The sequence below is a fragment of the Malaclemys terrapin genome, chromosome 1 (genome assembly GCF_027887155.1).
Source record: "Malaclemys terrapin pileata isolate rMalTer1 chromosome 1, rMalTer1.hap1, whole genome shotgun sequence".
Classification (NCBI taxonomy): Eukaryota; Metazoa; Chordata; order Testudines; family Emydidae; genus Malaclemys; species Malaclemys terrapin.
The window spans coordinates 87,926,801-87,941,905 of NC_071505.1; the positions used below are offsets into that span (position 1 = coordinate 87,926,801).

The following is a 15,105-nucleotide window of genomic DNA, read 5'->3' on the forward strand; positions in this document are numbered from 1 at the left end:
TGAAGTACCCTCCCAACTCTCCCAAGGCATTATCCCAGACCATGAAGCCATGGAAGGGACCTCTGGTCAGTGTACCTTTGTAAATATAAAACATGGTTTAAAAGCAAGCTTTTTTTAATGATTAATTTGCCCTGAGGACTTGGGATGCATTCACAGCCAGTACAGCTACTGGAAAAGTCTGTTAACGTGTCTGGGGATAGAGCAGAAATCCCCCAGGGACATCTCCATGAAGCTCTCCTGGAGGTACTCCAAAAGCCTTTCCATAAGGTTTCTGGGCAGTGCAGCCTTATTCCGTCCTCCATGGTAGGACACTTGACCATTCCATGCTAGTAGCAAGTAATCTGGTATCATTGCATGACAAAGCCTGGCAGCATATGGTCCCAGTGTTTGCTGGCATTCAAACAACATCCGTTCTTTATCTCGCTGTGTTATCCTCAGGAGAGTGATATCATTCATGGTAACCTGGTTGAAATACGGGAATTTAATTAAGGGGACAAAGGTAGCCATTCCTACTGGGCTGTTTGCCTGTGGCTGAAAAGAAATCCTTCCCTGCAGTTAGCCACGGTGGGGTGGGGGTGGGGGATCATTAGCGCTGAGCTTTTCGCGTTTGGCTAGCAGGGATCTTCCCTGATACCAGCCACGTGGTGGGGGGAGGAGTAAAGCAATCATCCCAGAGAATTGGAGGGGTGGGGGGTTAGTTTGGTTTCTGCAGGGATCTTCCCTGATACCAGCCACGCGGTGGGGGGAGGGATAAATCCAGAGAATTGGATGGGGGGGGTTAGTTTGGTTTTTGCTGCTGCACGTTAACAGGAAAACCGCAGCACTCAACGGGCTTTGCTTGGTATGTGGGAAAGGAGGGTGCTGCTTTTATGAAGGCTGCAGAAGCTGAAAGACAATGGCTTACCATGGCCGCATGCAAGCCGAATTCTGTTGCCCGGACCTGTGTTTGTGGTCTCTAACACCAAAGCCGCAGACACTCAATATTAAGATGCAACCTTGTACCAAAATCACATGTGCTGTGTAATGTGAATAGTGTTGTTCACCGTGAAAGAGTATAAGCATTATTCTTTAAAATGTATCTTTTAAAATACTTCTCTCCCATTTTTCCCTCCCTCCCGCAGCTGCAAATTTTTCAAGCCTCCCTCCTCCGTCCCGAAGGCTATCTCAGATAAGGCAGCGAAAAAAACGGACACGAGACGACATGTTCTCGGAAATCATGCAATCAACCCACGATGAAAGAGCTCATCTGAATGAGTGGAAGGACACAGTATCAAAGTACAGGAAAGATGCCAGTGAACGTGAGGACATGAGGGACCAACGTGAGGACAGAAGGGACCAACATGAGGAGAGGAGAGATGCTCGAGATGAGAGGCAGCGGGATGCAACGCTGCTGATGTTGCTGTGTGAGCAAACGGACATGCTCCGGCGTCTGGTGGAGCTTCAGGAACGGCAGCAGGATCACAGAGTGCCGCTGCAGTCCCTGTATAACCACCCTCCCCTCTCACCATGTTCCATAGCCTCCTCACCCAGACATGTAAGAACGTGGGAGGGGGGGAGGTTCCGTGCACCCTCCCACTCCACCCCAGTGGACAGCTCAAGCAAAAGGCTGTCATTATTTTGAACTTTTTAAGTGGCCTTTTCCTTCCCTCCTATCCTCCTCCCAAACCCTACCTGGGCTACCTTGTCAGTTCTCTCCCTCTTTTTATAATCAATTAATAAAGAATACATGATTTTTAAACAATAGTGACTTTATTTCCTTTGAAAGCAAGCTGTGATCGAAGGGGGAGGGTGGGTTGCTTACAGGGAATGAGTCAATCAAAGGGGGCGGGTTTTCATCAAGGAGAAACAAACAGAACTTTCACACCATAGCCTGGCCATTCATGAAACTGGTTTTCAAAACTTCTCTGATGCGCAGTGCTTCCTGGTGTGCTCTTCTAATCGCCCTGGTGTCTGGCTGCGCGTAATCAGCGGCCAGGTGATTTGCCTCAGCCTCCCACCCTACCATAAAGGTCTCCCCCTTACTCTCACAGAGATTGTGGAGCACACAGCAAGCAGCAATAACAATGGGAATATTGGTTTGGCTGAGGTCTGAGCAAGTCAATAAAGTGCGCCAGCAACCCTTTAAACATCCAAATGCACATTCTACCACCATTCTGCACTTGCTCAGCCTGTAGTTGAACAGCTCCTGACTACTGTCCAGGCTGCCTGTGTACGGCTTCATGAGCCATGGCATTAAGGGGTAGGCTGGGTCCCCAAGGATAACTATAGGCATTTCAACATCCCCAATGGTTATTTTCTGGTCTGGGAAGTAAATCCCTTGCTGCAGCCGTTTAAACAGATTAGTGTTCCTGAAGACACGAGCGACATGAACCCTTCCCAGCCATCCCACGTTGATGTTGGTGAAACATCCCTTGTGATCCACCAGTGCTTGCAGCACCATTGAAAAGTATCCCTTGAGATTTATGTACTGGCTGCCCTGGTGCTCCGGTGCCAAGATAGGGATATGGGTTCCTTCTATCGCCCCACCACAGTTAGGGAATCCCATTGCAGCAAAGCCATCCACTCTGACCTGCACATTTCCCAGAGTCACTATCTTTGGTAGCAGCAGCTCAGTGATTGCTTTGGCTACTTGCATCACAGCAGCCCCCACAGTAGATTTGCCCACTCCAAATTGATTCCCGACTGACCGGTAGCTGTCTGGCATTGCAAGCTTCCACAGGGCTATCGCCACTCGCTTCTCAAGTGTGAGGGCTGCTCTCATCTTGGTATTCTGGTGCTTCAGGGCAGGGGAAAGCAAGTCACAAAGTTCCTTGAAAGTGTCCTTACACATGCGAAAGTTTTGCAGCCACTGGCACTCGTACCACACCTGCAATACTATGCTACCCACAGTGCACTAGCTACCCACAGTGCAACGCTCCGGAAGTCGACGCTAGCCTCGGTACATGGACACACACCGCCGAATTAATGTGCTTAGTGTGGCCGCATGCATTCAACTTTATACAATCGGTTGCCCAAATCGAATTCTGTAAATTCGGAGTAATCCCGTAGTGTAGACATACCCACAGTGGTAGGTACACTGATCCCTTTGCACAGAGTGAAGCACTTTACAATTGCTCAAGATCAGAAACACTGTATGAATGTAAGTGTATGTGTGCGCGCGCACACACACACAGTATATAGAGTCAGATCCTCAGCTGGTGTAAATCAGCAGAGCTCCTAGACTGACTTGAATGTAGTTATGTTGATTTACACCAGCTGAGGATCTAACCCATGGTTTGTAAATCAGTAAAGTGCTTTGGCTCCTTCTGGGTGAAGATACTATAAATGTCAGTCATTATTATTACCATCATTTAGTCAGCAATTCAAACGTGCTAATCTCCAGTGGAGAGGTGCCCTGACAGAGAGAGGATTGTGATTAGAGGACTGGCTCTTCAGAGCTAGACAGTACCAGAGACACATGCTTCCGACATTTCCCTCACTCTGTCTCTAAAAACAAGTGCCTGCATGGGGAGTGAGGTTTCTATGTAAATGTTATTCTCCATAGCACTGAAACAGTGGGACACTTACAAAGTTATACAACACCAATTACATAAAGCAACCCACAATAGAAAATATTAAAACTACTCATATGGCCTCCAGAAATGTTAGCAACCCGTGTTGTCAGGGATAAAAACAAACAAAAACATGGATTTCTCACAGCTGTTCCCATTTGAGAAGGGACTAGCATAGTCCAGATGTGCTGACACAACAGTTCAATGGAAAGAAGAAGAAACAAACTCCTGGAAGGACTCACCACTTGAAAGCTCAGAGCACGGACACTTGATGGTGCAGTAGACTGGGAGAGGGTCCCTGCAAAGCTCTGATGATCTACTCAAATCCTGATCACTATTTTTCATAGTAAATAGTGTCTTTTGGGCCCAGTCGGGCTCCCAGCAGAGTCAATGGCAAAACTTCCATTGACTTCAGTGTGCAGGACTTCAGCCTCTAAATTACCAGTTCAAATGCAGCCTGGTTTATTAGTGAATCAAAGTTATCTGTTGGCCTTTCTGGCCTTGTGCAATTAGTTGTTAGTCTCTTGGCTAGTCTACACCAGTGGCTCTCAGTCTTTCCACACTACTGTTCCCTTTCAGGAGTCTGATTTGTATTGTGTATCACCAAGTTTCATCTCACTTAAAAACTACTTGCTTACAAAATCAGACATAAAAATACAAAAGTGTCACAGCCACAATATTACTGAAAAGTTACTGACTTTCTCATTTTTACCATATAATTATAAAATAAATCAATTGGAATATGAATATTGTACTTACATTTCAGTGTATAGTATATAGAACAGTATAAACAAGTCATTGTCTGTATGAAATTTTAGTTTGTACTGACTTCACTAGTGCTTTTTATGGAGCCTGTTGTAAAACTAGGCAAATATCTAGATGAGTTGATGTACCCCCTTGAAGACCTCTCTGTACCCTCAGGGGTATGCGGATCCTTGGTTGAGAACCACTTGGTCTACACTTCAAAGGCTCTGCAGATACAGCTGTATAGGTATAGCTATACCAGCAGAGCCCTCTAGTGGAGATGCAGCTTATACAGTCAAAAGGATGTAGTTAAACCATCTCCCTGAATGACATAAGCTGGAGTCCCACCTTCTCTGCTCCAAATTGTAGCAACTCCACCTACATCAACGTTATATAAAATCTGCCAAAAATATCCAATTTCTGTCTAATGTCTTTAAGCTCTGAGCTCCATACATGCCTCCTCCATAACCACTCCTTCCATCCTCTTTCCCTAGATAAAACTACATGGGACTGATTCACCTCTCATGTACTCAGGAGCAAAGTGGACCATTGAAGTCAAAGGGCTCTGTCATAACTGTAAAGGGAAGGATAACAGCCCTCCTGTGTACAATACTATAAAATCCCTCCTGGCCAGAGACTCCAAAATCCTTTTACTTGTAAAGGGTTAAGAAGCTCAGGTAACCTGGCTGACACCTGACCCAAAGAACAAATAAGGGGACAAGATACTTTCAAATACTGATGGGGGGAAGGCTTTTGTTTGTGCTCTTTGTTTTGGGGGTTGTTTGCTCTTGGGACTAAGAGGGACCGGACATCAATCCATGCTCTCCACATCTTCTGAACAAGTCTCTCATATTTCAAACTTGTAAGTAACAGCCAGGCAAGGCATGTTAGGTTTATCTTTGTTTTCTCAACTTGTAAATGTTCCTTTTGCTAGAGGGTTTACCTCTGTTTGCTGTAACTTTGAACCTAAGTCTAGAGGGGGTTCCTCTGGGCTCTTTGAATCTAATTACCCTGTAAAGTTATTTTCCATCCTGATTTTACAGAGATGATTTTTACCTTTCTTTCTTTAATTAAAAGCCTTCTTTTTAAGAACCTGATTGATTTTTCCTTGTTTTAAGATCCAAGGGGGTTGGATCTGGACTCACCAGGAATTGGTGGGGGGGAAAGGAAGGGGAATGGTTAATTTCTCCTTGTTTTAAGATCCAAGGGTTTGGATCGGTGTTCACCAGGAAATTGGTGGAGAAGTCTCTCAAGGCTACCCAGGGAAGGGAGTTAGTACTTGGGAGTGGTGGCAGCAAAACCAGATCTAAGCTGGTAATTCAGTTTAGGGATTCAGATGCAGGTCCCCATATCTGTACTCTAAAGTTCAGAGTGGGGAAGGAACCTTGACAGGCTCAATTCCCTGTTGCCCTCCCCTGTACCTTATATAGTAATTCACCCCAGTGCAAAGTGGGTGTCAAATATTACCATACTAGAATGACAGCATTTTACGTGCATGTAGCACTCACCTTATACTGGAATAAACAACTATACATGAGGAAGGGCAACAGTGAACTGACCCCATGGGGTTATACTGGTGTACAGTTGGTGTATGGGAGAGGAGAATAAGGCCATATATACCTACTTGGAAACTCTGAATCGTACCCACTAACTATGGGCTGAAGGCATGACCCTGCCCTACCCTCATGGTATGGGTCAGAGAATACAAACTTCTTACTAGAGCTACTTAAAAAAAAATGGACACTTTTTTTTAATGTGTTATACTTAGAAAATGAAAACCAGCAGGATTTTATTCAGGGGATAAGGCAATACACCGCATTTATTATGAATACAGAAAGAATCAGAGTAAGCAATCAGTTAGGGTTATAACATTCCATTCACTCACACATTCATTCACACACACACAAGTTCTGCAAGGTTGTTATTATAATTACCAGCCTAGGAGTTGCTCGTGCCAAGTCACTGGCCAGGTGGCCTGGACACGAGGAGGGAGCCTTGTCGGATGCGCATCCAATGCTCCTGGAAGTTGATTGCAGAACTAGACCCAAAGTCCTCAGTCTTTAGGGTCCGTCTTTATAGGGATCCATCCTCATACAAGTCTATGGGGTTTGCCTCCTCATGCTGTTCTCATGTTTGAAGTGATAATCAATCACGCAGATGGCACAGCAATGACAATTTGTTGTTATTTTGTTCTTCAGTTCTTTGGTCCCCCTGTCCTTGGGGCAGTTGGGGGTGGATTCCGGTGTGCCCTCAGGGTTATCAGGTTATCTCGCCCAGTGCATTCTTTGGCCAAACGGTTCTGGGTAGTTGTTTTTCTTCCTTCAGATGTGGTGTTGTTTATTATGATTCTAAGGCTGGCGCCTCAACCCTTTATTACCCATCCAAACATACAACCGCAATCACACTCTATTTCACTTAACATCTTTTCTATCACATCTACATTTTATTACCTATTCATTCTTTACCATAACCATTCTAAAATCATTGGGGCATGACAGGCTTCAGTAGACCTATTCATACCACGAGTTACATATGAAAAGGAAACAAGCAAGATAAGACTGCAAGAGTGGGGGTTAACAGATCTTATTCCTGAGTTCAGGACAACAGTTGTAACAAATGTCCTTAATGGTAATCTTATTACTTTGGAACAGACTTTTTGTCTTGGGATGTGCTTCTACAATTCACACAGACCTTGTAAACTGATAGGCGTATTTCAATTAGCACAGACTCAGCAGGCTGAGAGGCATATTTCTTTCTAATGGTCAGGCCAAATCCAGGGTCCGTCCTGGGCCAGTCTTTCTCGTACTTTCCCATAACATAAATGTATGAATTATTACTTTTATTCAACAAATGGAAAATGCCTTTTTGACCAAAATAAAAATTTAATTAAAAAATAATTTTGATTGATTTTTCCCCCATTTTTCAATGAAAATATTTTAAATGAAAAATTCCACACACTGTCCCCCTACCCCCTCACCCCCAAAATTGTGTTTTGTTTCTGGAGAGAAATAAATATTCTCTCACACTTTCACTTCCTCCTCCCCCTTTTTCCGGGGGGAAGTAAAAAATGTGTGAGAAAATGGTTTATTATGCACTGAAACAAAACACACTTTTTTTTGGGGGGGGGGGAATGGAATTTTTAATTTTAATGTTTTTATTGAAAAATATTTTTTTGACCAACTGAATTTTTTGAATGAAGTGAAACATTTTCATGTTTCAATTTTTTCATGAAATATACTAACCTTGTTTCGACTAGCTCAGCTTCTCCGAGATAACCCTTCACATATGGTACAGAGCTTAGTCATCATTCTGTTGTAGGGAAAAAACCTCACTCAACCCTATTTACCTTCCCAGTATTATTCAGGGACTTCGAACTTTAGCTACAGGCCAGAAATCAACTTTTTGCTCATGATCCTGAACATATGGTTGTCAGACCATCTGTTATGAAGGAGATGTATGTCACGGAGTGTGGGGGGACACAAGGCCCTGCACCCCCGGCTTCCTGCGATTCACCATGACTCTCAGCCAGCCAGTAAAGCAGAAGGTTTATTTAGACGACAGGAATACAGTCCAAGACAGGTCTTGCAGGCACAGACAACAGGACCCCCCTCGGTTAGGTCCATCTTGGGCTCCCAGGGCGCCCCAGCCCCCTTGGGAGGTCAGAGCCCCATCTGCCTCCCAGCCATCTCCCCAGCCAGCTCCTGAAACTCTGCCTTCAGCGACCCCTCCCACAGCCTTTGTTCAGTTTCCCGGGCAAAGGTGTCACCTGGCCTCTAACCCCTTCCTGGGTTCTCATAAAAAGAACAGGAGTACTTGTGGCATCTTAAAGACTAACAAATTTATTAGAGCATAAGCTTTCGTGGGCTACTGCCCACTTCTTCAGATTCATATAGAGTGGAACATATATTGAGGAGATATATATACACACATACAGAGCATGAACAGGTGGGAGTTGTCTTACCAATTCTGAGAGGCCCATTAATATCAAACTGTCTGTACTGGGCTAGCTTGATTATCACTTCAAAAAATTTTTTTCTCTTACTTAATTGGCCTCTCAGAGTTGGTAAGACAACTCCCACCTGTTCATGCTCTCTGTATGTGTGTATATATATCTCCTCAATATATGTTCCACTCTATATGCATCCGAAGAAGTGGGCAGTAGCCCACGGAAGCTTATGCTCTAATAAATTTGTTAGTCTCTAAGGTGCCACAAGTACTCCTGTTCTTTTTGCGGATACAGACTAACACGGCTGCAACTCTGAAACCTGGGTTCTCATGTTACATGCTCAGGTATTCTCCGTCGGTCAGTCTCCCATCCCCCAATGCAGACTATCCTAGCCACACTCCCCTGTCAGCATTCAAAGACCACAGTAAGAACAGTCCCAGTTCGTCACAATATGTAATAGCTCACTTGTTATGGGTTGTTGAAGTAGTCCTCCAAGGAGAAACCATAGGCAGTATGGATTCAATTCAGGTGACTACCCCATGAGTTGTCAGCGGGGACACATGGGAGGGACATATGGGTAATGACCCATTCTTATCTCTGGAGGCTGGCCCCAGAGGAGGGAGTGTGGAGGTAGCTGGATTTTCCAGCTTCCAAACACAGGGGCAATGGGCTGCAACAAGGCTGTGGGTTAAGCAGTTGAAGTGAGCAGGCAGGCGTCTCTGTGTCCCTGGAGAGAAACAAAGGCAAAAATGGCAACTCCTTGTTGGGAGTGGGTTTGGAGTGATTTCAAAGGGCATAGAATCTGTCACCCAAAACCAAACTCAGTTGTCAGGACAGACTCAATTTCTTTCATGTGAAGTAAATAGGGTCTTCCCTCTAGGCAGAAGAGAATAATAGAGGGTAAGGCTGCAGTGTGAACATTGGTGATGGAACTTGAGCAAATATTCCCAGACTTTCTGGCACTTTAGTTTTATGAATTGCCTTCTAAACTCCTGACATTGAAACTTTTAACTCTTCAAGCTTAACTGCACATTTCTTGACTTTCAAACTTTTTTTTGAATGACATTTTAATATCATTGTAAATTAGTGGTCTGTTTGCAACCTTAGTGTTATTTTATCAAAGTTTGTTGCTTGGGCTTAGTAAATTAGATGTGTCCAATTTATATGTAAATCAGTGCATATCACTAGCTCACATTCACAATGTAAAGTAGGTAAATTTCATTTTTCATGCTTAGTACATCACTAAAATCCCAAACACTATGCTCTGCCATCCATGCATCAAATTGCATGAATTTGCAGCACAAACTATTTGCTCTTGCTGGAATTTGACCCCACATAGCACCCCTGCCTAACTCTGAAGTTGGAGAAAGAGTCTTTTTTGCATTTATTTAAGCTTTGGAATGTGGCCCTACAAATTGACAAGTATTGTAAACCAGGGATTGCTGAGGGCATTGGAGCCAGATATCCAGAACACAGAAATGAAGAGTCCAGATTCTCCGACTCCTCCATCTGCCTGCCTTCTGCTGCACTCTTGCTTTCAGCTCTAATCTGTTCCAGAAGCTGGCTCTTCGAAAGTACTTCTCTGCAGGACAGTCTTTTACCTCCTATATCACAAGTTTCCTTAACAGGTATAAGACTGATCCTGTCGGATTCTCTTCAACAAAGCTCTACATTTCTATGGTTCTAAAAGGCTTACATAGTCACAAGACTGTCACTGCCCTTAAATCAAGAGGGCAATGGGGGAGGAATATGGGGATTGTGAAACTTCATGTGCTCAGGTTTCAGATTGGGGCATAAGCTTTGCCCAAATAAATTTGTTAGTCTCTAAGGTGCCACAAGGACTCCTTGTTGTTTTTTCATGTGTTCAGGATCCCTCTTATCCAGAGAGAACTGAAAAGGAGAGGGAAAATAACTACTCTTGGTCCAAAGGTCTTTGCCTCTGTAGTTTCTGCTGTCTGGAACAGCCTCACTATGGGCCTCCACCTCATGAAGGTTCTGATCCTAAATCCACTAACATCACTGAAAAGTGCCCCAATGACATCGAAACCAACAGGCTTTGGATCAATCCCTAACTCTCCATCTCTTTCCAAATCGTATCTGAAAACATCTCTTCTTCATTGCGTAGACAGCTTGGCTTCACTCTCCCTCTGCTCTTCTTTTATTATTATTATTCATAGCATTTCAGGATACAGTTTGAAGGAAAGGTGCGAAATAATTATTTTTGTTGGGGCAGAGCTTGAAGCGGAGGAAAGCAAAGTCTGATGCTAAGTGGCGGAGTCGGTTACCTGCTTCTGCAGCTCTGACTGCTACTCTTTTATTTGCTGTAAAACTGGCTTTTTCTTTAGTAAACAAAAACAACTCGACAGCTACCAAGCTGGTCACATTTGCAAGAAATGATGTTGTCTGGTGGATTCAGTCCAGGCCTGGGAATTAGGAACACTGACTCCTGTGACTTTGGGCAAGCCATATATTCTTTCTGCCTTGATCTCCTCACTGTAAAGCAAGGACAGTGAAACTGGCCTGCCTACTTCACAAGGCTGTTGTGAAGATTACTTATATAATGTTTGTAAAACATACCATGAATGCACTCTAGTGTTATATATTATTATGAAGAAAAGAAAAATGCCCTAAAATAAAACAAAATAGAGAAATAAGATTTTGTTCAACCATGAACTTCCCAAGCTCAGGGCTAAGACATATATATTATACAAGCAGAATAATGTATGGGCTTTTGATTGTAAACCTTTATGGGCAAGGATTGTCTTCCTGTGTGTGTGTGTGGACATTGTCTAGCACATTATGAGTGCTGCTGGAATACAAATGATAACAATAAATAAATCAAGTGTGGTTGATTTGAATTAAGTTGCAGGGTCAATGGGGAACTCTGCAGGTCAGGGAATTTCAACAGCCAGTTAATGTCAGTGGGGCTCTGCACAGGTGCAGAGGTCCATCAGTGTGTAACAACTTGCAAGATTCAGGCCTTAAGCCCAAATCCTGCTAACACACGTTTTTAACATTACCTACATGAGAGTCCTCCTGATTTCAACACTACTCCTGTGACTAAGTTTTAACGTATGTGTAAATGTTTACAGGATTGGGTCTTACAAACTCACTAGCATCTCCAGCCCCACAAAAAACTCATCTGCAGCAGTAAAATGTTGCCACCACTCAACAACATTACCAAGTCTTGTACCATGTAGTGATTTACTTAAAGATATAGCTGCCGGAATGATTTGATTATGTGAGAATCTCAGGTGGTTTTTTTTTTTAAGTAAATTTCTAGCCTCATGGTTGTGAAAAAACCTGGAAAATGAGAGCCGTAAGGCTCAAAAACCAGAAGGCAAATACAAAGAACCCCACATTACCCATTATTTAAAGCACAATCTCATGATTTTTGAACACTTGGGTCTGGCGCTGCTGACTGATGGTAAAAAAAAATGCTGCTGTCAGTTAGTATGATTCTGTTTGTCTCTCAGCGTGCCTGACATTTGATCCTTGTCTCTCCGTATAGAGCAGAGATCAGCAGTTCTGTCTTTGCACCTTGTACAGCGAGGAGCCCAGTCTCGCACAGAGAAGCCGAGGGGAGTCCCACGTTAAATGTAACTGGTGGTTCTTACCCCCACCGTCCATTGTTTTATTTTAAAATAGAGCTTCAACTTTAAAATAACAATGAAAGAGAAATATAACAATTGCAACTACCAGGAGCAATGGGAACATGACCCAAGGGCTCCGTGTGCCTGGCAGAAGTCTCTGCCCCGCTCCGCCCCGCCCCGCCTACATCCACGCCTCCCGTGTGCAGCGTAAGCCTGTGTGACCATCCGGCTGGAGAACTACACTTCCCAGCAAGCCGCGGGCGGCCACGCATGCGCACCGCGCGCTTTCAGCATGGCCACGGTGCTGTCCCGCGCGCTGAAGCTGCCAGGTAGGGAGCCCGCTCCGCAGGGACAGGCCGAGGGCGGGGCAGGGACAACCCGGCGGGACCCTGCGCGCAGGGGGGCCGGGACCGACCCGCGACTCCCTCGGGGGCCAAAAACATCCGGGTCTTTCTGCGGGGAGGGAGAGACCCCCTCAGGGACATCCGGGTCCGGGCAGCTTGGGGGGTGTCAGTGCCCCTGAGGTGGGGGAGAAAGGGGGGGTCACTGCTCCTGAGGTGGAGAAGGAGGTGGGGGTGGTCACTGCTCCAGATGGGGGGGGGAATAAAGAGGGGGGTGTGATTGCTCCTGAGGTGGGGGGAAAGAAAGGGGGGTTACTGCTCCCGAGGAGGAGGAGGTGGGGGTGGTCACTGCTCCTGAGGTGGGGGGGAAAGAGAGGGAGGGGGGTCACTGCCCCTGAGGGTGGGGGAACGGGGGAATCTCTGATCATAGGTGGGGGAGTAGGAGCTGAGTTGGAAGCCAATGGCGGGGCTGGTCCACTTGCTCATCGGATGCCCCTGACACTGCTTCTGTTGAATATCTTAGTCTCTGCACCCTGTCATGCACTCTTATAGCGCTATATTCTGAGATTAAGTAACAGTACATTTTTGCATACTCTTTGCAATACTTTGCTCTCCATTTCCTACAGCTCATATTATTGTGGAACATATTTGATTTTGAACAGATTTAGAACAATGTTTAAATTGCTGCCTTTTAAATACCTTTTGCAGTAAACTAATGCAGCATGTAAAAAAATAAATAAATGAAGGAGAATGAATACCTAAAAAAGATAAAGAAATGTTTGTCTTTGTCTCGTTCGCTAGTATGTGTCATTCCTATAAATAACCTACTCTTGGAAATCAGGCTCCAAATTCAAGTTCTGTCTCTAAATCAGGGTAAATATAAAAGGCCTGCCAAATTTGTTTGTATAATTTCCAGTAATCTCTATTTTATCATTTGTATTGAAAATGGGAGAGAAGAAATATATCTATACCCTGGTAATAGGGTATTCAGGAAAAGGGACTATTAGTTTAGAGAAGCACGTATTTTCGGAGGCATAGATACAGTCAACTATACATTTCTGAGAGAACATTAAAAGGGAATTTTACTGAAAACACATCTTGAGTGTCTGTATTTACTGTAGAGCAGGCTGCCAAGGTTTTGTTAGAAAACGGGTGGAGCCAATACAGGTGGCAATACTAAACCAATGGGAAAGTGCCCTATCAACTTTCATATCTATTGCTTGCACTCAGGAAAACTGGAACAGAACCAGCTACTGGCTGCTGGAGCTCCTCCCTCCTGCTGGGTCTCACCAGCTTCTTAGTGCTCCCATGGCTTTGAAGTGGAACCTAGTAAGCAGTTGACATGGCCTTCCTTCAGTGGCCCATGAGGACCAACCATGATGACACCTATAAGGCCCCACCTTGAGCATTAATCAATCCAGGGCAAGGTCTTCTACCAAACTGAAGCTCTGCTTTAGTGCTTTTTTTCATTTTCCAAACAATTTGTTTGTTTGATTAAAAAGGATGGAACAGTTGTTCAAAGCTGTTTACTTGGGAAAAATAGAAGTACAAAATGGGAGAGTTATAAATATGTGAGCAAAGGGCCATTTTGCAACTGCAAAAACAAATTTCTCCCTAAATTTCTTGACATAACTAATAATCTGTATCCACCTGCAACTGGAAGACATTAATTTGGGTACACAAAGTAAGCTATTTTTAGTTGAACCCCAAGGCCTTTCAAATGGATTTACAAAAATAATCCTTATATCAGTGCTCAAATTAATTTGTACACCTAAGACCCTACTTGTGTGACTAACACATAGTCAAAATGTAGCTTTCAACAGCCATGAAAAGTCTGAACTGTTTTTCCTATATCTGCTTTTCTTTCACTTTTCATTAATTTCGCAAATATGTGCTATCTTATCTCCCTAAGGGTTTAGATATGTATATGTTGCATCAGCCAACTCCTAAGAGCAAAAAATAGAAAACAAAGTATGACACCAAAGAGGGTTCAAAGAATATTGGAAGCAGATTCCTGTTTTTTAATAATCAAGAAAAACAAGCATTGAAAATTACACTGGTGTAAAGTTCAGGATTTGCTCTCTTCAATCTAAAACCAGTGCTAAAAAACCCCACTGCTATTGGCCAAGAGATCAGTGATAGCTTGGTATCTCTCAAACTGGCAAACCTTAAACTTTTCATAATGTTCATGTAGTTTTAATACAGGCCTTAATGGATGCCTGACCTCCAATTTATAATTGCATGAATGGAGCACCTTTTCTCCCATGTGAGATCACACAATACCCCTATGACAACCACAGCAGTAGCTTGCATAGAAAAGTAGTATTAGGAAAGTAGGAGATTTTTAAAGGCACAAAGGGCTGTTAGGTGCCCAGCTCCCATTGAAAGTCAGCAGGAGTTGAGCTCCTAACTCCACCTTCTGCCTTTGAAAATCTCCCCCTTAGTATTTGATTATTTTTAATGTCTGGAAACAAAAAGCCCAGTAGAATGTGATAAGTAGCTTGGCCACAGACTACCTGCAATTGGTCTATGGACCACAGTTTGGGAACCTCTATTTTATATCATTAGAAAGCTGAAAACCTTTTTTATATCTGATACTGCACAAGATATCAGATTTTCTGATCACTGATAAATCAGAACCAGACAGTGCTAGATATTCTTTGGAAGACCAGTCAACTTCTCCAAGCACTGGTCCAGGACCAGTGATCAGAAAACAAATAGTTTGATCTCTGGAGAGCTTCTCAATAAATCATAATTTCTTAAATGGGTGAATGCTTTGACTTATACAGATCTTAGTGCTGTTTATGTGTCTCTGCTTAAAGTTCAATTGGGGGCTTAAATAGATGGCCTGAAAGCATGGCTCACCCACTTATTTTCACGCTTGTTTGGTCATCTAGTGGGCTTTGCATCTTTAAGAATGGTGAGTTGAA

General features: G+C 43.8%; 1 protein-coding gene across 1 annotated transcript in view; it reads left to right on the forward strand.

Moving 5' to 3' along the window:
* Positions 1-12,094: 12,094 nt before the first annotated feature.
* The window catches only part of FAM234B (family with sequence similarity 234 member B), a 29,923-nt gene continuing 26,912 nt past the window's right edge, over positions 12,095-15,105 (forward strand). The window contains exon 1 of the mRNA XM_054029842.1: positions 12,095-12,163. Coding sequence (XP_053885817.1) covers positions 12,127-12,163 — 37 coding nt within the window. The 5' untranslated portion in view covers positions 12,095-12,126. The remainder of the gene's footprint in view (positions 12,164-15,105) is intronic.